General features: G+C 43.3%; 1 protein-coding gene and 1 long non-coding RNA gene across 6 annotated transcripts in view; both read left to right on the top strand.

The window, feature by feature from the left end:
• The window catches only part of RSU1 (Ras suppressor protein 1), a 172,560-nt gene that overhangs the window by 14,441 nt on the left and 131,056 nt on the right, over nucleotides 1-27,063 (top strand). For all 5 annotated transcript variants that reach the window (XM_081820681.1, XM_081820679.1, XM_081820678.1 and 2 more), the window contains exons 2-4: nucleotides 2,368-2,418; nucleotides 19,724-19,844; nucleotides 26,836-26,954. In XM_081820681.1, coding sequence (XP_081676807.1) covers nucleotide 2,418; nucleotides 19,724-19,844; nucleotides 26,836-26,954 — 241 coding nt within the window. In that variant the 5' untranslated portion in view covers nucleotides 2,368-2,417. The remainder of the gene's footprint in view (nucleotides 1-2,367; nucleotides 2,419-19,723; nucleotides 19,845-26,835; nucleotides 26,955-27,063) is intronic.
• Nucleotides 11,848-14,788, top strand: LOC145721657 (uncharacterized). The gene is made up of 2 exons (XR_014145485.1): nucleotides 11,848-14,289; nucleotides 14,504-14,788. It is a non-coding gene; the product is annotated as an uncharacterized LOC145721657 (long non-coding RNA).

Raw genomic sequence — 27,063 nt, 5'->3', positions numbered from 1 at the left:
AACCAGAGCTCATTAGAGAAATGGTGATTTCGGGGCTGTGGCTGAAAAAGGACAAGATGAGCCTGAATATCTTGTCCCAGGAAGTGGCGAAGTGCTCAGGGAGCAGTGGGGACCGTCAGAAGGCTCGGGGCCGGCTTGGACCGCCAGATCGGGCAGTTGGAACACCAACATAAGTAAGAACGATAGACAATAATCCACTGACTGAAATAGGAAACCACAAGGCCATCCAGATACAAAGAAATAAATTGCAGTTTCTCAGCAGCAACGGTCTTGACATTTTGGACTGGATGGTCCTGAGGAGCTAAAACTATGCCCTGCCCGACTGTCCTTCCAGAAGCACCCGGACTGTTTCGTGCTCCAGAGATTCCTGCAGAGGAGCGAGCAGGCTGCCTCGTGCCCTGGAGGATGTGAGGCAGCATCCCAGGCCCCCTCCCCTCGGGGTGCCTCTGCCGCAGACCAGTGCTGGCTCATACAGACACAGTGTGGGAAACTTAGGTTTTCAGTGGCCGTGGTTGGTAGAATCAGAAACGTTGCCGGACATTGCCAGCGGTACCGTGAGGGTAAAGATTGCTGTGGTTGGGGATCATGCACCACACATGGCGCCGGATATTTATAGAGTTCCGAAGTACCCTCCCGTCCTCAAACCCCGTTCTCTCCAAATGCTTATTAATTACAAAGGGGAAAAGAGTACATGTTCAGTGGAGAAGCCTGGCAGACGTCAGCAATCCAGGGAAGATGGTCAGTGACAGGACGAACTGAAGTTGTGCCCACCTGATAGGACACATCGAGGAGAACCCCACGTTTCCTTGACATTGCTGCCAAAGAGGCTTAACCTCAGTCTAACCGCGAACAAACAAATTGACGACTCTGCATGGAGGTTGTAATATAGAATAATTTGGCCTGCAGGCAGGCTTCCCAGTTGCCACGGTCGTGAAAGGCAGGGAAAGAGAAGTGCGGACAAGAGATGATCTGAGAGACCCCCTAGCTGCACGCAGCTGGATTGTGAACCGGATTGTTTTTTTCTACAAGAAGTGATTGGGGCGTCGGGTGAAACTGGGGTGAGGGCTGAGGAGTAGGTGGTGATGACGTGTGATGGGAAATTCTTGGCTTGGGTGGCTGTGCTGGGGTTCTGTCGGAGGACGCCGTCCGAGGAATACTCTGACTTTATGGGGCATCAGGCCAGCCATGTGCTCTTGAAAGGTCGGGGCAGGAAAACAGGTACCTGTACTGCATTTTGAATTTTCTATAACTGCAATGGCTGAAAAAAAAAAAAGAAACCTACTCAAAAGTTGTGGTCAAGGGTGATATTCTTGTTTTCTTCCCAACATGCTGGGGTCCAACATGGAGACCCTTCTTGAGAAAAATTTTTGTCTTCTTACTTCTTAGGGAAAAAACTCTGAGGCATTAATATAATAATGTTCTTAGAGAAAGAATATTGGAAAAATGTCTAAATCTGTTTAATATATAAAATATGTATTTAATAGAGGAGAGGGGGTGGGGGATGGGTTAGCCTGTTGATGGGTATTAAGGAGGGCACGTTCTGCATGGAGCACTGGGTGTTATACGCAAACAATGAATCATGGAACACTACATCAAAAACTAATGATGTACTGTATGGGGATTAACATAACATAATAATAAAAAAAATATGTATTTAAAACTTACTGTTTAAAACATATGCTGATCATCCCGCGAAGTTTTAGAGCCCAAAATGGAAGGCAGGTCGCTTTTTTCTTGGACTTTTTTTTTCTTTCTTGTGGATCTGTATTGTCTTTCTTTATAAAATTGGAGAAGCCATCTTTTAAGCAAGTCTCATCTTGTTCCGTTTAAACCTCCATGAGATTGTTGGGAACTGGTGAGCAATCTGCGGGTGCTTTGAAACATCAACCAAAATAATTTGAGGGGAAAGTTTTTTCCTATTCATCACTCGGTAGCGTGTAGAAGAATTTCTGGGTTGCCAGTGGGCACAGGTGAAGTGACATGCTCCCTGTTTACTGGGACATGATCATTCCGTCTTCATATGATGTTCCCTTTGGGACAGGTGAGGCGCTGTTCCTCTCCACGCTCGTTCCTGAGACGGATCGCTCAGGCTAGGCCAGTGGTGCGGGTCTCAGCGCAAAGCTAACTGGCCCTTGTAATGTTTGATCCTGTGACATTAATCCCATTAGCTCTAACCCGCTGTGCTAATTGCATAACTTTTCTTAATTTGGCATAACATTTAACAGACAGTGTTACATGAAACCTTGCTTCTTTTTTTTGGGCAATAACACTTCAACCTGTGAAGATAATTTAAAGCTTTACCTTGTAGGAGTGTGGGGATAATTTGGGTACCTTTACTGACTGTGATTTTTTTTTTTTCTTTTGCAGTCTCTTTAGCCCACATCACTCAGCTGGTCCTCAGCCACAACAAGCTAACAAGTGAGTTAACTTTACCGTTGGTTACACAGTTTCTGACTTGTAGGTAATATTGTGATACTGCTGATTCTTTTGTTTCCTTTAAAGATGCTAATGACAGGTGTTATTTGGGGAAACCTAAAATCTTTTTTGGTGTCTGTGCGATACACGAGCATCTTCTCCTGTATTTTGTACTTCGCTCTGTTTTTTTTTTGTTTTTTTTTTTTACTTTGCATGTTTTGAGGATTCTTTCCTCACATGTGTAAACTGAAGCAAGAACATCATGACGTTGCTTCTCAGGAAATGGTTCCTTTCAGGGCTGGTAAGTGTTCCAGTGACCTCAACTGCCAGGCGATTCACAAGTGTTTCATGGAAAAATAAAAACTTGTTAAAAAATATTAGAGTTGGGGAGCCTGGGTGGCTCAGTCGTTAAGCGTCTGCCTTCGGCTCAGGTCATGATCTCAGGGTCCTGGGATCGAGCCCCGCATCGGGCTCCCTGCTTGGCGGGAAGCCTGCTTCTCCCTCTCCCGCTCCCCCTGCTTGTGTTCCCTCTCTCGCTGTCTCTCTCTCTCTGTCAAATAAATAAATAAAATCTTAAAAAAAAATATTAGAGTAAGAGTTCTTGGCTTTCTCTGTACTTCCCCCAAAAGGAGAATATTTAACTGTTGCTCTATTTCTCAGATGGGGGGAACCCCCCACAACATATGGAAGTTATGTAAGTTGGCATCTGCATTTTTCACATTTTTGAGTCTCGTTCCCAAGAAGAATTCTCTGGAGCCTGGGTTGTGTCATGGCATGGTTAACGTACAGGAGAACTGATAGTTGTTTTTATGAAAATATCTCATGTGAATGATAATACGCCATCTTATCCCTAGAGCTATGACTTTAAAGATTTTAATGACAGGGACCAACTCTCCTTTCTCATTCCTAATTGACTGTCACTTCTTTGTGCGTGCCATATTTCCTGCAGACTTGAATGATTTTCTAATCATGTGGCAAGAATTTGTTAGGGCGCTTTCTGAGTCCCGTGAAATTGAGCTGAATGTCATGTTGAGGGATTTGTCACGTGAATTTATGTGTGTATGTGCATTATGTACAGCTCGAGGCTATGTCACCGAGCTGTTGATTATTGAGAACTAAGAGGGCAGTTAGGGCCCTTTGTGTGCTGGGAAACAGGCAGATTTAGTTCATTTTTAACTAAAAGCACATATTTGTAAGGCCAAGGCAGAGTGACATGATCGTCACATATGAGTAACGGTGGTCACAGAAGCTGAAAGTGAGGGCTCTACGTCACATGTGATCGTTTTTTTTTTAAAGATTTTATTTATTTATTTGACAGAGAGAGCGAGAGAGCACAAGCAGGGGGAACAGTAGAGGGAGAGGGAGAAGCAGGCTCCCCGCCAAGCAGGGAGCCCGATGCGGGGCTCGATCCCAGGACCCTGAGATCATGACCTGGGCCGAAGGCAGACGCTTAACGACTGAGCCACCCAGGCGCCCACATGTGATCGTTTTTGTAACCGGTAATATGCTGCCAGTTTCATGGTTTTCATAACAAAGGATCGTCTTGTCCACTGAGACCATAATCCCAGTTTAGAGGGGATTTGCAGTTTGTCTTGAAAGGTGGACAGCATGATCCCTGAATTCCCTGAAGCTGTTGCACAGTTCATAAAAATATTTAATTACCAAGCTTCCCGTGGTTAGATTTGCATCAGCAGCAGAGTGAAAAAAGTGTACATTTAAACAAGAAGCAAAACACGCTCCATTCGTATTACATCACTAATTGATCTGTTCTTTAAAACAAAAAACCAAACCAAAACAAAAAAAACCTTTCAGATTTTTCAGTCGTTGTTTATTTCTTTTCACATGTCCACAAAGATAGAAATTTCAGGGATCAGTGGATCAGTTTCTTTCTCCAGGCATATAATACGAGATTAATTTAGAGAGGCATAAAAATGAAGTTAAATTGTGTCTGCTATTAAAGAGGTTGGCTGTGAATGGATTCAAACTTCAAATTTCTTCCTTTCCTGTTTTTTTTCCTTTCTTTTTTTTTTTTTTTTCCTTTTTCTGTTTGAGACATTCTTGACCTAATCCAGTAAACTCTAATTAATCGTCTTGGTAAATTCTGTTTCAAGCCATTGTGAGTCGTGTCAGTGACACTCGATCTGTTCCACTAAGGTCAAATTAGCATCTTCTACTATTTTTCTGGCATTTAAATGAATGACTTCGCTATGGTTTTTCAAGTATTTATAGTAAATATGTCCATTTGATGGAAATATAAATATGCATTAAATGCAAGTGGCTGAGCACACCCTCCTGTCACTTTGTATGGTAATCAGTGTCTTTCACTTTCTGTGGTTTTTAATAGGGCCTGGCTGACAATGCTTCATTAAAACCAGTGGCACTTAGAAGTGAAACCCCTCAGCCCTGCTTTTGTCTTGCAGAAAGTGCTTGTGTTTTTCTCTTAGTCTGCCAATTACACTGTCGTTTGACATTCCCACTTGTGTGCTCATGGAATGAATGGCTAGCTGGCTCAGACTGGGACTTGATTTGGGGTCACCGTGGGACTCCACACACTGGAGTCAATATCAGCAGGGCCATCGGGACCGTGGGGCAATGAGTGGGCTTCCTTTCCCTGCTGGTGGTTTTGACGTGGACAGGTGCTCTCGGCGTAGTACCAGGGAGACCACAGGAAGCCGGAAGTGGGCAGATGATCCTTCAATTCCCCAAGATTCTGCCAACAGAAATCCTTAAAGCTTTCTGTATTTGAGTTCATAAAAAATACTCCCAAATTGTCAAGCCAGTCACTATTAGAGGTTCATCATTCTACAGCAGCACTATTTACATTTAAACCAGGGGGGATTGGGACAGTGTGGATGGGTTTGGGTAGAGTCGGGGGGGGGGGGCGGGGGGGCGGCCAGGGGTGCGGGGAGGGGGGCATTGCTCGGCCTGGAACAACTTCCCTAGGGGCACGCTCCCTGATGTATTTAGGCGGAAGGCAGAGCAGTGAGCGAATCTTTTCCTTCTTCCCTTCTGCTCTGACGGGGCAGGTGCTGGCGGGCAACCGAGCAGAGGTGCTTTCTGGCCCAGGAGGGAATGGTTTCAGAGTAAAGATGAGGTTCTTCCACCAGGCTGTCCTGTCTGAAACAGCATTCGCCCCGTGATAACCACATGCATCTGGTGGAAGGTGCGCTTTGCCTGGCTTGAAGAACCTGCCCCATCTGCATCCCCACCCCCCCAGCCAGCTTTTCCTCCCCGCTTGCTTCCGACAGATTGGTCAGGCTCTCCTCATGCCCAGCCCGCTTCTGCACCCGTGCTCCCTTGCCTCCTCCCTTCCACCCGTGTGGCCTCACCCCTCCTCCTCTGCTTGAGGCTCCCCTGGCCGTCCTGGCCAGTGGGCAATCTTTCTTCCCCAAACTCCTATTGTTCATAGACCCTTAACACCAGTGCAGAAGCATGTGCTTGTCCTCCTACTGCTTTATGTTTACTCGCTCTCTCCAGGTAGATCTTAAGCTTTCTTGAAAGTGGGGACCATTTATTTATTTTTCTTTAACACCTATTACTGAGCACATAGTGGCTTCCCAGGAATTGTCTACAGAAAGCAGTAGATGGCAGGGAGGTCCTGGGAGGACACAGCTGGCCTGAGGTGAAGACATCTGTGTGGAAATTGGACTTTTGTGATTAAGTGGTATAGGGACCTGAGTAGATGTGGCCACCACACACTTCTGTTTCCTACTCATGGACTCACATCACACATGCTGGAGAATGTGAGTGCTCTAAAGAAGCATATCCCGGCATCCTGGGCATTGATGTCCACGTCGTGTTCCTCGTCATGGGGATCCTTTCATAGTGAGGAGTGATGTGCTGGGATGGCACCCCTCGGGTACAGCTCAGCATCCACAGGTGGGGATAGCTGGTGTCAGGATGACCCACGGATGCTCCTTCTGCGCGGCGACCCTGATGGGCTCATCTGAGTGTCACGTCTCCATAAAGCCTCCTTTCGTTCTTAAAGCTGTGACAGCTTCCGTGCCTGTTATTCTTCCACTTCAAGTTAGTTTTATATATTTAAGATTCCCAATTATTTACTGATTTCTTCATGCAATTAATTGCATTATAATTTCCTTGAGGTCAGGAGCCCTGGCTGAAGCTCTTTTGTATCCCGCACCTCCAAAAGTACCAAGAGCATGTTGAACATCACCTTGGCCCTCAGTTAATACAGGTTGATTAATGCACTGGCAGGTGATGAGTTGGGCTAAGTCAGAGCAGACGGAGATGACCTACCCAGGGGCTTGCTTGCTCTCAGTGTTTTGAAAGAAGGGAACATAGCAGTGATTTCAAAGACTGTTTTCCTATGTGTCTGCCCCCCTGCTCCAATGCTTGCTTGCCTTTGTGATTACTCTGCCTTTTAAGCCAGTGTTTGCTGAGTCTTTTCAGTTGGGTAAGCTCATACCTGGTTTTTATGGTGGTTTGGGAGGGTTAGCTTTGTAAATGTTTTCCTGCTTGTTTTCAGTCTTACAGAATTTCATTTTGAGACCGTCATTTTAAGACTTGTCCACTAGAGGTCACTGTTGAGATACGTATTTTTTTCCACCCCCCCGTGGGTCTTTTGGCTAAAAGATTAAAAAACCAAATTTGTGTCATCAGATTAAATTTTTTGCAAGCTATTCTGCCCTGCCCAATAGGGTATGTTGCTGTTGCTATTTACGTGGTGCAGTTTGCCATAATTAAGTTATATCCTCTATAAGGATACATATTTTCTCTTTTGCACCTATAATTATCATTCTGTCTCACATACCATTTTTTAGTTTATTATGGCTACTTTCTCAAGTTAGAAAGTTTACTTCTTTACACTGGAAGAATTTTATTGCCCTTTGTAGTATTTTGTATTGGGGATATGTAAGATTTTATTCCTGTGGAAGAAAGTTGAAAATATGTATGCGTATAACCAGATTTTAATTCAAAAATAACCATGTAAATCTCAGGGAAATGTGCATTTTGTGAGGACTTATGTAGATTCTTCTACTAAATACCACTGTGAAGGGAAGGATGCTCTACCTTATGAAATGAATTACACTCTGAGTTGGTGCCAAAACAGTTTCTGGGCATAATTTTTTAATGTGAGGCTTTTCTTAATTTTAAAAACAATTTTATTTTTACAGCCAAACCCACATACAGATATTGCTAGCACCTTGAATATGACAGTCGTGTTTTTCATTTTGTGACCCATGCATTCTGAGGATTAAGCATTCATCATTTTGTGCAAAAAATATGAAGGATATTGTTTCGCTTTTTGTGAACGTTGTGCAGCCAGCTCTGTGTAAACCTTTCATAAGTCTGGGTCTCTGGGTGTAATTGTTCAGTTTTATACTTTGAACTTTGAACTGTCATATAAAACCTTTTTTTGAGGTTTTAGGAGTTTTGCCTGCAGTTTGAGGCCTTAATGTGACTGTATCTTGTCATTTAGTGCATCGGAAATGGCTAGTCAGACAGTAAATAAGTTTTATGGCGAAATGTGTTTTTTGTTTTTTTTAACAGACTATTTACCATTAGTTATAGCTTATGTATGAATTTGAAATTACAGTTAACAAATGCTAGGATTTTCTTTATTAGTGATTTCAATAATTTATCAAAGGTAATGTTCTAAATATATAGAAGTTAACATAATGTTTTAAAATTTTATGTAGATGTATATATATCGATAGGATATTTACCATAAACGTTACTATAAATGAATTAAGGAGCATGTTGCACATGAAAACATGACGTTCTCAAAATATGCAGATCCAATTATAATGAAGAAAATTAAACAGTTTTTAAAAAAGCATAATAAATTAAACCGCTTTCTACAGAGCTCATAGATTGTTCCAAATAAACTGTTCCAACTCATAAGAATGACCTTCACCGGTGTTCAACACCTTTCTGTTCTAAAGTCTCTAGTTCTTCTTTCATAGATTATTTGTCATGCCTTATGCAAAAGTTCCTGTGCATGGCTTGTATGAAATTAAACTGAGGGGAAATATGCAAAATAAATCGTCTCTGTGTCATGAATTTATCTTGTGACAATGTCAAAACAACTTGCTGTTTGCATTTTAAAAGAGTGTAAATGTATTTGTAATACAGAGGCTTTGATCAATAGCTTATTTTTTTAATTAGTGCACATTTATCAGTTTGTTACTATGCCACCATTTGAAAGATTGGATTTGAAAAACTATATACATAGTATTTTTGAGTCTGGGAGCTATTAATTAGTATCTATCAGATGATACCAGTGGTTAGGTTACCATAAAACAGTTTACCCACAGCTGGGAGTTTGTTGGTATTTTTGGTTTTAGTAAGTAAACCTGCTGGATCATCATGTGGAAGAATCTGTTGGCCCCACAGTCCAGAACCAGCAGTAGTCCAAGGCCAGTGGGTGAAGTTGGAGAAGCTGTCTCTTGATGGTATTGTGTCCTTAGCTCAGAGACTCTGGCCCCCTGATCCAGCACTACCAACCAAAATGTACCTGTTCTAGAACCTCTCTTCTTGGACTCTTGCTCTGTGCTAAGAGGAAGCTAGCTAAACTGTAGTGTATTAATTCTTCCACAGTATTTTGTATTTATTTCTTATTATTACTATTTTTATTTGGGGGGGACAGAGGGAGAGGGAGAGAGAGAATCTTAAGCAGACTCCACGCCCAGTGTGGAGCCCGATGCAGGGCTCCATCCCATAACCCTGAGATCATGACCTGAGCTGAAATGAAGAGTCGGAGGCTTAACTGACTATGCCATCCAGGCGCCCCCACGTTATATTTTTAAATGGAATGACTTTAGTTATGAGAATTTCAGAATGCTGGCAGGCTGTGGAGAAAATGGGAGCACTTTGAACCTGTCCCTTTCCAAATCATAACTAGCCCCTCTAGGGAAGCTGATCTTGAAAAGTGTTTGTTTTACTATTTACAATATAATTCTCAAACAGAATTGATTTAATAGCAAAAATGTGTATATAAATCGTCTGTTGACTGTTACTCCTAAATAACATGTGTGGTGTGCGTGTGTGTATGTGCGTGTAGGTACGTGGGTGTTGTGGAGGAGGGCAGGAGACGATATTCTTAAGAGGTGCAGTTCCTTGATACATACATTCTTTTGGAGAAGTTCTTAACATTTCCTAACTCACCGACCTTTTTTAATGGGGTGAAACTGTGTCAGTGATCCCTAGAAGAAGGCACATACGTTTTGTGGATCCTATAAAAACCATCCATGAATTCTTCAGGGGTGCATATATGAATTCTTCAGGGGTGCATATAACTCAGATTTAGAAACCCTGGAGTAGGGGAAAGATAGCAGTATATTTACGGTGTGGATAAACTGGTGCTATTTCTTAAGAGATGTTCGCTGGAAATTTGTACAAAACTGCAAAAGGGTGACTTTCGATGCAATGTGAAATTCACCCTTGATAGCTTTTTAAAAATGTTCGCAAGCTCCACCTACTTTGGCTGCTGAAATTTACATTTCGTTAAATAAGAATTGTAATCTTGAGTGGAATGCGTATGTATTGTTAGCCTTAAATATAAAACTGCCCATTGTTTTACCAGCAAAAATGGGTTTATTTGGGAATAGCAGAGAATTGCAGGTTGGGACAAGCAAGCTGTGGCAAAACCACAGGCAAGTCCGGAGGACAAAGGAGAGGGGGAGCTCATTGGAGTAAACTGGGAGCTGGAAGTATGGTGGCTTTTCATTGGCTAAGTCGTGCCTGTCTCTGATTGGCTGGGCTGTTGCCAGGGTAAGGAGGTAAGGCTTTCTTCCTCCTGCAGGGATAGTAAGGTACCCCTAGGCGGGGTCCATCTCTTCCTGTTGGGTCCGCAGTTGACTACCAGTGGTAGAGCGTGAGAGCTCCCCCTGCTGGCCTCCCAAATCCGTTTGAGTGAGGTTTCCCTTTATTACTTTTCACCATATATGCATATTTCATTTTCCATAAAACCTAGGAGACTGTCTTTTTCCCATTTCAGTTTTTCTTCTGTTTGCCAGTCAGCCTAACAGGACAAAACATTGCGATTGACCTACCACTAGTTCACAAACTCATCTACCTCCTTTTCAGATGTTTTCAGTCTGAACCCTCTTGTCTGATTTTTTTGCTGTTCCTTTAGCCTTTTTTCTCCTGTCCATAATACTCTTCTCTGATCACCTGATTCTTATCTGCAGTCCCTGCCCCTCTTCAAATCTTGCTCATCCTTCACAAAGTTGGGATGAGTTCTCCTCTTCTCCTGCAAAGCCTGCCTGTCCCACTACCTGCACTATGTGGAAAATAAAGTAAGGCTGTCCAGAGTTTATGAGACTCTGAAGGGCCAACCTTTCGTATATGATGACTTGAGCGTGAAAGGAAGGGCATTTATTGACTCCCTCCTCTATATCTGGTAGAAGTAACAGTCCTGAAGTGGTCAAGTAACTAGAGCTGGAAGGTGGGGAACTTTTCATGGCGTCCAAGCTTCTGTGCTCACCATCGCCCAGCTGCCTTGCCAAGGATGTATGTATGAAGTTTACATATCCCACCCGCATAAACCTAGGAGCTCAGTGGAGGAGGCATGCCTGTGGCTCTTGACATGTTCAGATAGAAAAGCAGGGAGAATTCCAGAGGTTAAAAGGCAAAATTGTTAACATAGAGGGGGCATTCACAAAGCCCCGTGTGGATCCTGTGGATTTTTCTGGCCCTGGGCATTTACCCTTGCTCCCTTTCTTCCTCATGTAATTACCCCCGTCCTCAGCATTAAAATGCAAGATGAGGAAAGAAGAGAAGTAACCCAGTGTGGCCTCTTGCTGAGGTCATTCTTAATTATAGAAGATGTGAACTGTTAACAAAGCATGGTGTGTGTGTGTGTGTGTGTGTGTGTGTGTGAATTTGACTTGTCTGCTGTCTCCTTCATGTTCATAATCAAGGATTGAGTGTATGTGTGTATAATACATTCTGATGATATTTAAGAGCCTGGAGAGCTCTTTCTAGGTTGTGAGCTTGCTTTCTGCAATGATTGAAGTGGGTTTTGGTTTTGGTTTTGGTTTTGATGTTCTCCTCTTCCTTCTTACTGTGTCTTGAAACTTCTTAGGCATTTTTCCCAGAGAAGCCTCTGCCCTTTTTCTTGCCCTTCACTAGATGTCACTTCCTCCCTGACCACCGAATGCCACTGCTTTTCGTCTTAATGCTGCTTCTCTGACCCAGCTCCCTGGTTAAGGCTGGTTATTGACATACTGCCGGGCTGCCCATGTAACGCCTCAGCACTGGAGTATGGTTTCAAAGGTATGTTCCTGAAAGAATTCAAGGTTCAAGATTGTGTGGACCATTCCTTGGTTCTCTTTGGGCTATTAATAAAAGATTCAGAAATCAAGTAAATTCTGCATCCTAGGAGGGGCAGAAATCCATACCTGTCAGCTTTTTAGGAGATTTGTTTGGCCTGTTTGGCCTTGCGTACACATTTTTTATAGCCCAGGGACATATATTTTTGCATGTTTGACTTTATACTGTAAAATCTGCCTTCATGCTTGCTTGTAACTTTTTTCCCTGATTTTTGTCGAATTGATTATTCTCATTGTTGCCAAAAGAGTAGAACCTTTTTTTTTTGCTTTGATTCTTTTCAATAAGTTAAGTCAGGATATTTTTGGTTAGTAAAATTACTTAAGCTGCAGAATCTTAAGGGGGCCCATAATGAGATACAACAAGTATGTACCTCTAGGTGTGGGTGCTCAGTAAATACTGTTGTTTAACTGAATGTGGCATTACTATTGTCATTTATAAAGCTAATAATGATTTTGGGGGATGTTGGCCTTTATTGGTTAGATGTTTAGATATTTTGGTATTTAATTTTTACCTTGAGGAGCATATAGATCCTTTTAAATGAGAATCTGCTTTACTGTTTCATAAACTTTATGTTTTTAAATAACCCATAACTACTGTAATTCACTGTTTTAATAGCTGCTTTGGGAGGAAATCCCATAAAATCTGTAAAGCCTAGTTATCATTAGTATACTTTTGAACTTCACATTCTCGTGCTAAGGTATAATTAGTTCATTACCCACTTTGCGTTTTGGGCCAGAAAACAAAAGTCATTAATCACTATAAATACAAATGACCTTTTTTGCATATAAAATTCTGAGCGTAATTATTTGTATGCACGACTAAAGAGATTGTTCTTTACAGGTAATCATTGGACTGGAATTCAAGACTATGATTCCTAATTTGCTGAAAGAATTGGCATCTATATAATGAGTCTAGACATCACCTCTGTGGGAGGAATAGACTAATGTCTCCAGCTAGTATAATTGGGTATTAAAGGGGCTGTCCTTTTACTCTGACCAGGAATGCCCCAAATTCATATTTCTCATAGTTCCTGTTGTTTTGGCTTCTTCCCACCTTGCCTCACTCAGGGCACAGGGGGACAGTTGTTATCCAGTATTGTATTCATCCAATATTGGGGCAAAGAAATGTTTGCTCTCACCACTATTTGGATGTATTCTCGTGGTTTTCATCCTTTTTCTAATAACTTTGTTGTAGCACTGTGTCTTAGGGATCTAATAACTGGCCTCGTTGAATGATCTTCTACCTTCCCTTATCCTTTTCTGTTCAAGAAATCTTAGAAAGCAGCAGAAGCATACAGAAATCTGAAAATTTTCCTTTGTTATAGCAATCAAATCTCTTTTTTTTTTAATCTAAATATGCCAGGTTTGGGGAGGCAGTGCTATCTGATTTTTTTTTTTTTTTTTTTTTTGCTTTACCTTATCCCATAGGGTGGTGTCTTCACGTGTTGTGGGGCCCGTGGGTCAGTAGCTGAAAGAATTGTGCCCTGCAAAAGGGCACAAGATTGTAGCATGTTACCCATTGCCGGGCAGGGAACGTGCCCACCGCTGGGCCATGTGCTAGTCTTCGCCCTAATGGGCAGTGGTTCCTATTAGACACCCCCTCTGAGTCTCCCTCTTTGTACACTTGAGGCGGTTTGCAGTCCCTCCCTGGTTTCCCATGATGGAGGCAATGGCTGAACCATGAATTCAGTTTTTCAAAGAGGCATGCAGGCAGCATCCACTTGGCCTTCACGCCCTAGCCTAGGGCCTCCCCTTTGCAGGAATCTCCAGATTAAAAAAAAAAAAACAAAACAGTCTGGGAGCTTCTGCAAAAACAGTTAGGCACAGTGTAGTTCTGAATACTCAGAAGTTTGGTGGAAGTGATGGGTAGGGTTCATGACTCCGGATTTCATGCCCATGCTTATGAGGAAAACGTACATGTGTTCTGAGCAGCTTCTGGCTTCCCGGCAGCCGTGGGTGGTAACGTGGTGCGTGGTCTCTTACTGCCCTTTTGTAGCTGAAGAGGACCTGGCTGTCGGTGCTAACCATATGGCTCCAAAGACCAATGTGTGACCCGCCAGCCTTTCCGTAGGCTGCACACTGCCGAGCGCCAGTCCTTATGTTTTGCACAGTGCCCGCTGCTCCCAGAGCCTGTCACTCTTCGTGATTTTGTTTCTTTGCCTCAGGCGCCACACGATGGTTTTGCTCGAGAAGCCCCCAGATTGGCTGCACCCCAGCTGGTCTCTCTGTGCTGTTGCAGCCACCCAGCATTCTCCATTTACTTCTCGGTGTTTCGACGGCCAGAAGCTTAGCAAGGGGCATCTCTTCAATGGGACCGCACTTGGTCATGATGCAGTTCGATGAACTGAGGAATTAGGACTTTTTCTCCCTGAACCTCGTTCATACTACTCTGCACTGATTTCACCGTAAAGATCTGTGTGGGTGTGACAGAACCAAACAAGAGTTTGTCCATCCAGTGCACAGCCAACCCATAAAAGCTGACAGGGAGCTTTTGCTGTGCAGGAAGATAAGCTATTTGTTGGTCTGGTGCCATCCAAGAGAATGGGGGGGCTAATGCCCCAAAGTCCCGAACTCCCCAGTAGCTTATAAGTGGGGATTTTTTTTTTTTTTTTAAAGATTTTATTTATTTATTTATTTTGAGAGAGAATGAGAGAGAACACATGAGAGGGAATAGGGTCAGAGGGCAAAGCAGACTCCCTGCCGAGCAGGGAGCCCGATGCGGGACTTGATCCAGGGACTCCAGGATCATGACCTGAGCCGAAGGCAGTCGCTTAACCAACTGAGCCACCCAGGCGCCCCATAAGTGGGGATTTTTAAGGGCAAGATTTGGGGCAGGGGTCTTCTGAGAAGGTGGATGCTGTAGATTGGAGGCCCGTGAGGTCATGTTAACAGATAGATATGCTTAGTCACTCCTGATGCCGCTTCATCTGGTTGCGTGGAGGGCTGTTCCATCTCGAAACTGGAATCTGAAAAATCTCTCTTTCTTCACGTTAGCGATTTCATTCATGTTTGGTGCTTATGTGTTGAGGGTGCTTATGTGCTGGTTAGCTACCTGTACGAGCTCAAACTAACCATGTCAGCTTGAATGATAAGCAAGAATTCCTGCCTCTTGGGCCTGGGTCTGTGTGTCTCTGGCCGGCCCACCCGTGCCCGGGGACGGTGTGCCCTGTAGTGTTTGTTTGTTCATCTGCACTGATGAGCCAGCTGCGTGAGGAAGCAGAAGCTGACTGGAAATGGTTGGATTGCAGCCCCCAGGTTGGGTGGATCAGCCAGTTAGAGTTCCTTTTTTTTTTGCCACTTTTCATCAACCCCAAGTCTCAACTTATTGAGGTGACAGAGAAGTCTTAACTTGGATAATCTTTCTCAGCATTATTGTGCTGGCGTAACGGACATATATACTGGATTAATGATTTTGATGTCACCAATAAATTAAGTTTTCTGCACCAAAGTGGTCTGCGGACCAGCAGCATTAGCATCCCCTGGGAACTTGGAAATGCAGAAGCTCGGGCCCCATCCCAAACCTACTGCATCGGAAACTCTGAGGTATGTGCCACCCCCCCAACTGTGTTTTAACAAGCCCTCCAGTAATTCTGGTGTACTCGAAAGTTTGTGACCCCCTGCCCTAGAGCAGCACTATCTAGAACTTTCTGCAGTGAAGGGAATGTTCTCTATCTGTGCTGTCCAATATGGTAGCCACTAACCACTTGAAATGTGGCTTCTGTGACCAAGAAACTGAATTATTAATTTTACTTAATTTCAACTAATCTAGATTTAAGTTTACTTCCTTTTTTTTTTTTTTTTCTGTCTTAACTGTTCCACCTAGTTCCCTCAGCCCCCATCCTCTGCCTCTGGCAATCATAAATCTGATCTCTTTTCCTATGAGTTTGTGTGTGTGTGTGTGTGTCTGTATGTTTTAAGCCTCCACATATAAATAAGATTATACAGTTTTGTCTTTTCTTGTCTGACTTATTTCACTTAGCATAATGACTCCAAGATCCATCCGTGTTGTTGCAAATAGGGCTTCCTTTTTATGGCTGAGTAGTATTCCACTGTAGCTACATAAACCACATTTTCCTTGCCCATCCGTCTCTTGGTGGACACTTAAAACTGCTTCTGTGTCTCGTCTGTTGTGAGTAATGCTGCAGTGAACATGGGTGCAGATATTTCTTGGAGACAGTGATTTCGTTTCATTTCCTTTGGATGCATACCCAGAAGTGGAATTGCTGGGTCATATGGTAGTTCTAGTTTTAATTGTTTTGAGGAACCTCCATGCAATTTTCCCTGGTGACTGCACGTTGGACAGCCCAGCTCCAGAGCATACCCTGCTGCTTATTATTGTGTGCATAAACTAACAGTTTTTTTAAAAATAAGTTACTGGTTGTGGAATTGTGAGTTTTATATCCCAGAACAAAATGCTCCTAAAGTGAAGGTCCAGTTGCTATAACAATCGTTTATTGAGGTTTTTCTGTTGGGGGAGGCCGGTGACTGTTGCTGGTTACTGGGTCAGCTGTTTCTTACAGTTGGAGGGCTCTGGTCTACCCAGTGTGTCCAGTGAGTGCGTGCTGAGGCTTCCCGCTGGAGGGAGCTGCTGTCCAAGGGTTGTTAATGTAGGAAATTAGCCGAGTCCCCTTCTGGCCCAGACTCGTGAGCCCGCCCAGGAACTTGGGCTGCTTGTTCTGAGGCTGTCCCCAAACTGCAAGGGCTGACTGCTAAGTCTGGCTGGTACACGCTTCTCCCACGAAACTGGAATAACGTTCAGGCTCTCGATTTAGGAGGCCTTGAAGGGAAAGAGGGTCCTGTGGCGCATGTCAGTCTGAATTGTTGTAGCTGCCAGAAGATAACGTGAGACTAGTCTCTGGCCATAGCTCCTGGGGTGGCAGGACCCCATCTCTGTCACCTCTGCTCTGGACCGAGAGGGCTCCCAGCGGTCATCTGATCCTGCGACAAAAGCAGAACGAGGCATTTGGGAGCCAGGGGACACCTGAGAGTGATTGGGGAACTTTCTCACCTGTAGCAACCGGAGTCTCAAAATTAAAGCCGTCGTTTTTGACAGGAAATGATACTAAATTCTCTGTCATAAGCAAAGTTCTACATGACTGAGCTTCCTAATTGAGGGCCCCATTTGTTGCGTTATTTAAATCCATATCATTGATTTTCATCATCCAGCTCTTTTGAGAATCGTAGAATGGTAAAGCCAGGTCGGGGAGGACTTTGAAAGGGTCCTGGTGCAGCCCAGACTCCTGTGTTCACACATCGTGCTGTCCACCTGTCTCCCTTGTGAGCTCAGCTGCTGGTTGTGTGTAGACTGTGTGGGTGTATACAACTGGGGTCACAGTCACAAACAGTACAGATTGATGGAAAGGAATGTTGCCAAGGCGTAATAAGGAATATCTTGAGGCTGACTGTGCACTTGTATTTTAAAATACTTCATGCAAATGCGTCATGTGGAGATCTTTGAAAAATTTCACCGGAGTATTCTGCCTAGGGATGTACTGCTCCCGTTTTTGTCCGTAACAGTTGAGTTTGTTCATGTCACGTTTGTATATAATTTCATTATTACATAGCTCATCTGGCTAACTGGTTATTTATTTTTTTTATGGACAGTTTTATTAGAATTAGTTTGTTTTCCAAACACTAGACCTGTTTCCATTTACCGACTCTGATACTCCTTTTTTTGTAACTTACTTTGTTTAAATAGCTTGCCTTTCTTACTTTATCCCAGAAGTATTGAAATGCTAGGTTTTAAAAGTGGGGCTCAGTACACATCACCAGCGTTCTCTGAATACTGGTTGAAAGAGTGAATGCTATCTCATCTAGTCAGGTCTGAATGGTAATTTCTTCTGATTTTTACTATGGCCAGGTAGGGGGAATTCCGTAGTTGAGAGAGAATATGAGCTGTGTAATATTTTCCCCTTGTCGCTTGAATGGAGTCTTGAAACAAAATTCACCATGCATACGAAAGGCTGGGAGAGGTTTAGTAAATTGAATGTAGGGTTATTGTTTGTGTCCACAAGACAAAGCCCTACATCACATTTAGCATAATTTGTGGTCTTAAATTGGACTGATTTAGCAAGGAGAGTGAAATAATCTCTCATCCTGTCCAAAAGGCGATACCTTCAGACCAGCATTTAATTGCATTGGCAAAGTAACTTTGGGAAGGTGGCAGTAATTCTGGCTGCATTATTCTTGGTTTGTGGCTAAATTGAGATCATCACTTTCTCCTGGTTGCACTAACTTTCTTTATTGCTCTTCAGAGTAATCAGATGAATGCTGTGAGAGAAGCTTAGTGGGAGCTGGAGGGTGAAACGGGGGGGGAGGAGTGCGAGGCCCCCCGAGCAGGCTGGTAATCATCGAAGAGCTGTGCCTCACACACTTCACGTTCTAGGGAGAGAACAGGTAAGCTGACAGCACCCAGAGACTCATCAGGCATGAGGAATTTCTTTGTGATCGTTTACTCATAGTGAATACTGTTCATTCGCCGGAGAGCGTGTTACTGACTACACACCTCAGAGTGTGCTTCTAAGGCCAGATTGTACAGATAGGGCTCATATGCATTCGGGTTGGTGTCCAAGAGTACAGTTTCTGGAGGTGATTTCCAGCTGCCTGAATTTTCCCATTAAAACCTGTCCTTTTATCTCCAGCCCCCAACCAGCCACTTCAGTAACTAATCCACGCCTTGCTCATTTTCCATCTGGACCACTGCCACCTCCCAAGTGTCTGAATCCAGACTGATTCATATTCTTCACAATCCCTTCCTCCGGTGAGAGCATTTCCCTTGCCTTTTTACCAGGCCTTCTTCGCTCTAAAAGAAGTCAGGTCACCGATGCCTTGGACATTTTATAAGCTGAAATTGAGGACTCAGAACTGTAATGAACAGTGTGCCTGTCCTCTTTACTTTTGTTCCGCTGGGACTCATACACTGGAGTTCTTGCAGGGGGTACCTCCTGAAATAGTTTCAATGTCGGTTTGGAATTTGACGCATACCTGTGTAGCAGCTCTAAGCAAAGGTGCTCCCGGTTTTTCCCAGTCTTCTGGAGTACCCTTCTCCCCGCCCCTCCGGAGGGTGCCGCGGGGACGGGAAGTAAATGTACTGATATAAGACATGATACTTTCTTGTGCTGGACCCAAGGCCCATGTCCGTGGTGTGAGAGTTTACATGAACTGTGGACAAGTTGATGGCCAATGTTTGTAGAAGACTGACTCAGCGACTGGGACGGATAAGGTATCATCTGTTGGGAGTCTTTCCGCTATCAATGCAGAGTTAGTACTTTTGAGGTAAAGATGCCTTTGGCTTTTACTTTGGTATTTGCAAGTATATACTCCAGGGAAGGAGGACTCTTAGGCCCTCACTGGTTTATTATAACGTTTAATCTGTAGGCTGGTATTCATCATGCTACTGAGTTGGTTTTTCATATTTCTGTGTAATAACAGTGCATTGATCTGTTGCTAATCTGATGTAAACTGTGTGTGTGTGTGTATCGATCAAGGTGTAAAGGCCAGAAGCCAAAATCATAAACGAGATAGGTTGAATATTTCATCATTTAAGGTTGAACTTCCATTGTGACTTAGTGCAGTGTTAAAAGAACAGCTCTTCAGATATCCGACTATTGAAACAGCTTGACGAATGTATCATCACCCAGGAAGGATCTGGAGTTTGCAGTCTTTCTTCTGGTGGAGGTGAAAAAAAAAAAAAAACCAAAGGAAGCGAACAGTTGTACTTAGGAGACATTGTATGACAATTATAAAAGCGTTTGTGCTTGGGAATACTCACTTATGGGCTGCTGATGGCACTCTCAAATTCTCTTTTGCCCTTTGAAGGAACATTTCCATTTCTACTCTACTGAGTTACTAACCTAAGAAAAACCTACAAAAAAATAAGACGGATATGTGAATCAGATGGTCATATTCGAGTTTCATCTCTCTTTCCTGAGAAAGAAAAACAAAATGTGTTGCTGGCATTCCTTGCGAGGAGCGGGGCTACATATTCACACTCAGCAATTTTGTTTCCGTAGTGGTGCCACCAAACATAGCAGAGCTGAAGAATTTGGAAGTGCTCAACTTTTTTAATAACCAGATCGAGGAGCTGCCCACACAGATCAGCAGCCTTCAAAAGCTCAAACACCTGAACCTGGGGTGAGTATGGGTGGAAGAGGAAGGAAGGGGGATGCAGGCCGTGGGGGCAAGTGGGAGCGCGTACGCAATCACCCAGGGGGGGCTGACCTCCAGCTTTTTTCTGTGTTGCAGGTTTTTAACAAAAGTTTTATTGTTTTAATACCTCTTTTCAATGGCCTGCATTAGTGCATATCTTTTTGCGTAGTCACTGAAAAGCTAATTGTTTGTACCATAAGGGAGTTTTTTTTTTTTTTGTCATATTTTGATTCCAACAAAATTTTATTTTAGTTAACATGGACCAGGAAGGGACTTATTTGCATAGCATTAACTCTTCAGAGCAGTTGTAATCTGGTTGATCATTCTCTCTGTATTAAGTAGAAATCGCTTACAAAAGCGCCTTCCTTCTAGGGAGGGCGGAAGGATACATTTCCAAACACTGCCTCATTGATTCTTACAATTCTTTTATATAGCCCGGAGGTTACAATCCTCTGTCTTTCTTTATGCGAAGGTGAAGAGAGGAGGTTTGATTCAGCTGAGGTGGCAGAACCAGGCAGCAGTGAGTGATAATAATACCATCCATTGCTTTACAGTTTTCAAAGTCCTCATGCCAGTGTTCGACCCTCTGAACGATTATGAGGGAGGGAGGGCGGGCGGTACTGCTTTCATTTTGTGTAGGGGAAGTCAAGCCCTTTCTGAGAGCTTCAGTTGACTCGTTCCTGGTGCCCCTGAGCTTGGTGACCGAGCTAGGCGGAGAACCCCGTTTTCCGGGGTCCATGCCCCTCCATCAAACACCGCAGATGCCCCCAGAACTTGGGCTCCTGAATTCCAGCTTCACTGTTGTAGCTGTTAGATGAAGCTGCCCACTCATGCTTCATCTCCTGTGTGACGCGATATATTCATTAAATTATAACCATTAAATGCTCTGGTTTGGTTAGTGCTTTACATGGAATGGTGATAGAAGCTGGCCAGGTAATTATCAATTTAATAGGAAGCAATCACAAAAAAAAACACCTTATTCATGGAATGATTTTTAGTCGAGCTCATTCTTTCCACGGGGAGTGTGATTAGACACTCATTTTATGTTCCCTCTGGTTGAGATAATCTTGGAAAGATCCGTGAGCATTCTTTTTCCTGATGTCTGAGGGGAAGTAGAGCTGGGGTGGGGGAGCGTCACTTAAATCAGATGGCTTTTGTCCCCCTACAAATATGGAGATTGTACACCCATCTGTCAAAGCAGAAAAGAAAGGATCCTTTGTTTATATCTTTGTTTTGAAAATTAAGTCCTATGTTTAATTTGTGTATAAGCCAGAAGCTAAAACTAGCTGTATTTACTGGACGCATAAAACTAGATACATTCTTGGGATCCCTGGGTGGCTCAGTTGCTTAAGCTTCTGCCTTTGGCTCAGGTCATGATCCCAGGGTTCTGGGATCGAGTCCCACATCGGGCTCCCTGCTCAGCGGGGAGCCTGCTTCTCCCTCTTTCTCTGCCCCTCTCCACCCTGCTCGTGCTCACTCTCTTCTCTCTCTCTCAAATAAATAAAATCTTAAAAAAAACTCAATACATTCTTATTGTTAATTTGTTGATTCATGTATTTAACGAGTTATTTACATATAAGGCGCTAGGAGCAGTACCTGGCGGGTAGTAAGCACCATGTAAATGTTAACTATTATCACCACCACCATCCTCATCATCTTCGTTTTATTTATTATTTCATTTATTTCGTGACTGTGATCTGTGTCAGGAACCTTGCTCGTGTTGGGGCTCAGTCCCTGGCCTTAAGTATGGGGCAGAGCCGGCTGTAGGGGAGCAGTGGGAGTCTCTGTGGGGCCACTGACATGCCCGAGGTTGTGGAGACATGGACGAGGGTGTCAGTCCACAGGGGAGGCTGTCAGAAGGATTCCTGCAGGGGGCAGTATTTGAGCTGAAACTTGATGCAGGAAAATGAATTTCTCAGACTCAGAAGCAGAGTGAAGGCGCCTCAGCCTGCGGGAAGGACAGGACTAAAAGCTCAGGGTACTGCACGTTCCGGGAGTTGCAGGTCGTTGAGTGTTGCTGAGTGTAAAGTGTGAGGCAGGAAGTGGTAAGTAAGGGAGGAGGCCCGACGAAGAAGCGTGAATGCCTGCTGTTTATTTACTGAGTACTTCCTGAGCTCCCAGCGGTGGGCCAAGCACTGTCCTGGGTAGTAGCCGTCCAGCCTTTATGGCATGTACATCACAGGTGGGGAAACAGACGGTAAACACAGGTCTCTAACTGCAGGGAGGCAAAGGTTAATGAAGGGCCCTGTGTGCCAAGTAAAGGAGCTCTGTTTTTGTCCTGCTGACCTTGGAGGAGTTTTTACAGCAGACTAGCAGCTATGAGAAAAGGTTTGGATTTTTGTGCGAAAGGTCATGTGGAGGGGAGTTTGGGATAAGTAGGGTTAGAGGTCAGGAGACCCTTAAGCATGTGGGAGATTAGCATTCCAGGAGAACTAGGGCAGTGACAGTGAAGGTGGGGGAGGGGTTTTAGGTGACAAATATAGAGGAGATAAAACCGACAAGACAGTAGCTGATGGGATGGGGTGATGCCTGGGGATCTGTGTGGGCAGCTGAAATGGAAATAAAGATGAGGACAGTTGTGGAAAGAACATCATGAGCTCAGGTGTTTTTTGGTTGGGTTGGAGGTACCTTAGGACAGAGTTACAAAGTTTTTTTTTTCTTTTTTTTTTTTTTTTTTATCAAACGCATCTTAATTCCCTCTGTTGTTTTCAGAGCTGTTTGCATTTTTCGGCTCTTGGTATTCTATTGATTGTGTAAAGCTTTCTGTATTTAATTACATAGCTGTATAGATGGGGTTGTCAAAGTTTGAACAAAAATTCTTCGTTCTCTGGGAGAGGAATTAACATGAGTTTCAGTAAAGGATATTTCTGTCCTCAAGTGGCATAAAGAATTATACCTACATAGCCCTGTTTAAGACAAGTCATAAATAGAGGACTCCTTAGAGTAAGCAGCTCAAATAAAAATATACACACTAAAAAACTCAACACCAAAAAAGCAAATAATCCAATTAAAAAATGGGCAGAAGACATGAACAGACATTTCTCCAAAGAAGACATCCAGAATAGCCAACAGACACGTGAAAAGATGCTCAACATCACTCATCATCAGGGAAATGCAAATCAAAACCACAATGAGATAGCACCTCACACCTGTCAGAATGGCTAAAATCAACAACACAAGAAACAACAGCTGTTGGTGAGGTTGTGGAGAAAAAGGAACCCTCATCACTGTTGGTGGGAATGCAAACTGATGCGGCCTCTGTGGAAGACAGTATGGAGGTTCCTCAGAAAATGAAAAATAGACCTACCCTATGATCCAGCAATTGCACTACTGGGTATTTACCCAAAGAAAACTAAAACACTAATTTGAAAAGATTTATGCACCCCTATGTTTATTACATCATTATTTACCATAGCCAAAATATGAAAGTAACCCAAGTGTCCTTCAGTGGATAAATGAATGAAGAATAAGGGGTGTATATACACCCAATAGAATATTGCTCATAAAAAAGAATGAAATCTTGCCATTTGCAACAGCATGGATGGACCTAGAGAGTATGATGCTAAGTGAAATTAAAGTCAGAGAAGGACAAATACCGTATGATTTCACTCATTTGTGGAATTTAAGAAACAAATGAACAAAGACAAACAGAGACCAACCAAAAAACAGACTCTTAACTATAGAGAACAAACTGATGGTTACCAGAGGGGAGCAGAATGGGGGGGGGATGGGTGAAACAGGTGAAGGGGATTAAGGAGTGCACCTGTGGTGATGAGCATCGGGTGATTTATGTGGAAGTGTTGAATACCTAAATTGCACACCTGAAACTAATATAACACTGAATGTTAACTCTACTGGAATTAAAATAAAAATTATGTATATACACACAGGAGACCCTACAGCAGAGCCTTTAGGCCACACATATGCAGATTTCGTTCAGCATGCTCAACCAGAAGTTGCTTTTAAAATTTTATATAGTATTTGCTGTTTATTCTGATGATGGCAAGGCCTGAGAGGATTTTTAGGCCATCTGAATAAGTCAAGTTGTATTATGTTTTTAATTCTTTAAACGTGGTTCATTTTACAGAGTTAATTTCCGTAAAATATAAAGCCACATCGGCTCCTTGTCGGTAATTATTTCTGGGATAATCTGACTGCAGAAGCACCATGCCCAACTCCTCTGGAATAATTTTTGACCCAGTGAGATGCTGGAGCTCATCTTGTCAGACTTAGAAGTTTTCACCAAGTACGTTGTTGAGTGTTCACAAATTTGGATTTTTTTTTTTTTTTTTGGCTAAGTGTGTGAGCAGGTCACTGTGGACGTAAGAAAAATTGTTACCTTTAGCTAAGAAGGTTTTATTCAAGCAAGAATAACATGAGAAGACCTCTGGAGATCGGAACGTTCTAGAAAGGGAAGCATTAAGTAAGGGCCTTCCTAGCTTGTGAAAAAGAGAAAGAAAAAAGATGCTGACTAGCCTTCAACTACCTGGTTTTACAAATTTCTACATCACATGCAGGCACTTTGCCATTTCCAAAACGCACTGGGAAAAATGTCCAGGTGCCGTCAAAAGAATTTATACCATTATGGCGCAAATGAGCCATAAGCAACTTTGTTTGAGAACGCTGAAGTGATGTGAGGGTCAGCTGGTAGGACACAGATAGGAAAACCACACTGGATAATTCAGGCTGCCCGCGGTGGTCTTCTCCCAGGGTGAGCTTACCTGTTTGAGGCACAGTGTTTCTCAAACAATGACTTCGTGAAAAATAACTGTGGTTCCAGCTCTCATTTCTTGGGAACCATTTGCGAGCCACAGATCTTTCTACGGGCTTCAGATTTTTCAGCTCTCATCCTCCTGCCCATCCCCGCTAGGAAGGTATGGCTGTCTTATTTTACAGTTGAAGAAACTGGGTGTCGGAGAAGCTGACTCACTTCCCCAAGGTCACCCAGCTAGTAGCGCTAGAGCCCGACTGCTCATCTCACCTTGCTTTGTTCTACCCCTGCCTCTGTTCTAAGCGTTCCCGGGAGCCTGGAGCGCGCACAAATGGGGGAATGGCAGGCAGAGGGAGAAGCAGGCTCCCCGCTGAGCAGGGAACCTGATGCGGGGCTCGATCCCAGGACCCCGGGATCATGACCTGAGCCGAAGGCAGCCGCTCAACTGACTAAGCCACCCAGGCGTCCCTATGGAGGTCATTTTATTAAGTGTAAAGTTAACCAATGACTTTTCTACCCAAGAGGTAGAAATCACTTTTCTCTTGGTTTCCTCTTGTGTTGTCAGCTCTTTCTTGTTTGGCCTGGCTGGTGGGTGGTTGGCAGGTGTGGACAGGATTGTATCTTGTATGAGAAGGCTCGAGGCCTAGAATTATTTTAGCATCACAGTCTCTCCGACCTTTCAGTATCTCAGCTTATATTAGATTAAAAAAAAATGGTGAGCGCTGTGAATTGTTTCAGACTGATGAATCACAGACCTGTCCCCCTGAAACAAATAATACGTTATATGTTAATTTTATTTTATTTATTTTTATTTTTTTATTAAAGATTTTATCCATTTATTTGAGAGAGAGAATGAGATAGCATGAGAGGGGGGAGGGTCAGAGAGAGAGGCAGACTCCCTGCTGAGCAGGGAGCCCGACGTGGGACTCGATCCCGGGACTCCAGGATCATGACCTGAGCCGAAGGCAGTCGCTTAACCAACTGAGCCACCCAGGCGCCCCGTTATATGTTAATTTTAAAAAACCCTCAATCATTCCCTGTGCCAAAATAAAATTCAAAGTGTAAAAAAATTTTTTTAGGGGCGCCTGGGCAGTTCAGTCATTTAAGCGTCTGCCTTCGGCTCAGGTCATGATCCCAGGGTCCTGGGATCAAGCCCCGCATCGGGCTCCCTGCTCGGTGGGGAACCTGCTTCTCCCTCTCCCTCTCCCCCTGCTTGTGTTCCTGCTCTTGCTGTGTCTCTCTTTATCAAATAAATAAATAAAATCTTAAAAAAAATATATATTTTTTTAAATCCTCTTTTAAGTATGTTCAGAGGGAACCACATTAAGAAAAATTAGAGTCTTGGGTGCCTGGGTGGCTCAGTCAGTTAAGCATCTGCCTTTGGCTCAGGTCATGATTGTAGGGTCCTGTGATGGAGCCTCGCATCGGGCTCCTTGCTCAGCGGGGAGCCTGCTTCTCCCTCTCCCTCTGCCTGCCCCTCCCCCTGTGTGTGCTCTCTATCTCTCTCTCCCTGTCATATAAATAAACAAAATCTTTAAAAAAAAGAAAAAAATAAGGGTCTTGAAGAAAATAAGAAAATAGATTTCATTGGAGATACACATATATATTTTTGATTTTCAGTTATGATGAAATACATGTGACATAAAATTTGCTGTCTTAACCGTTGTTAAGTGTACGATTCTGTATCATTAAGTATATTCACATTGTTGTGCAGTCAATCTCTAGAAGTTTCTCGTCATGCAAAATGGACTCTGTATCCATTAAACAGCAACTCCCTGTTTCTGTCGCCCTCAGCCCCTGGCAACCACTGTCGTGACTGGAGATCATTTTGAACGTTAGTAGCTGCAGAACAAAAAAGTGATTTTTTTTTTCCCTCCCATTGGGAGGAATAAATGAAATAAAGCCAACAGTCTAAAAACTACAAACTTACTCTGTATCTTTTGAGGAATTATTATTGCTACATACATGAGGAAGTTCTCTAGAAGGACAGATACTTTGTGATGATTTGAAGTTTTTCTGTAACACAGTAAGCATCACCATTGCAGAAAATGAGACATTTTCAAATGTTACATGACCATGGAGATTCTCTGACTACAATTACTGTGTTGGTTAAAAGAACATAAAGTGATGGCAGAATTATGGCCTCTTCTGAGCTTTCAGTCTCTCACATACGGCTCGTAGGCCTGTGACACAGAGGTGATATGAGTATTGTCTGAACGTATGTTTTGTGTGTGACGTCTTGGATTTTTTTCCCCCCAACCACAGCATGAATAGACTAAACACTTTGCCTCGAGGATTTGGCTCCCTCCCAGCTCTTGAGGTCCTTGATTTGACTTACAACAACTTGAATGAAAATTCTCTTCCCGGAAACTTCTTCTACCTTAGTAAGAAACTTTTAATTCTATAAATCTCCTTAAAATGGTACTTTGCATTCTGAAAGTGAAATTTATTTGCCAGGGCCCAAACTCCAAGAGAAATTATTGGACGTATATA

Source organism: Leptonychotes weddellii, chromosome 5 (assembly GCF_054177405.1).
Source record: "Leptonychotes weddellii isolate Sample4059 chromosome 5, ASM5417740v2, whole genome shotgun sequence".
Taxonomy (NCBI): domain Eukaryota; kingdom Metazoa; phylum Chordata; class Mammalia; order Carnivora; family Phocidae; genus Leptonychotes; species Leptonychotes weddellii.
This window is presented reverse-complemented; position numbering and strand designations above follow the sequence as displayed.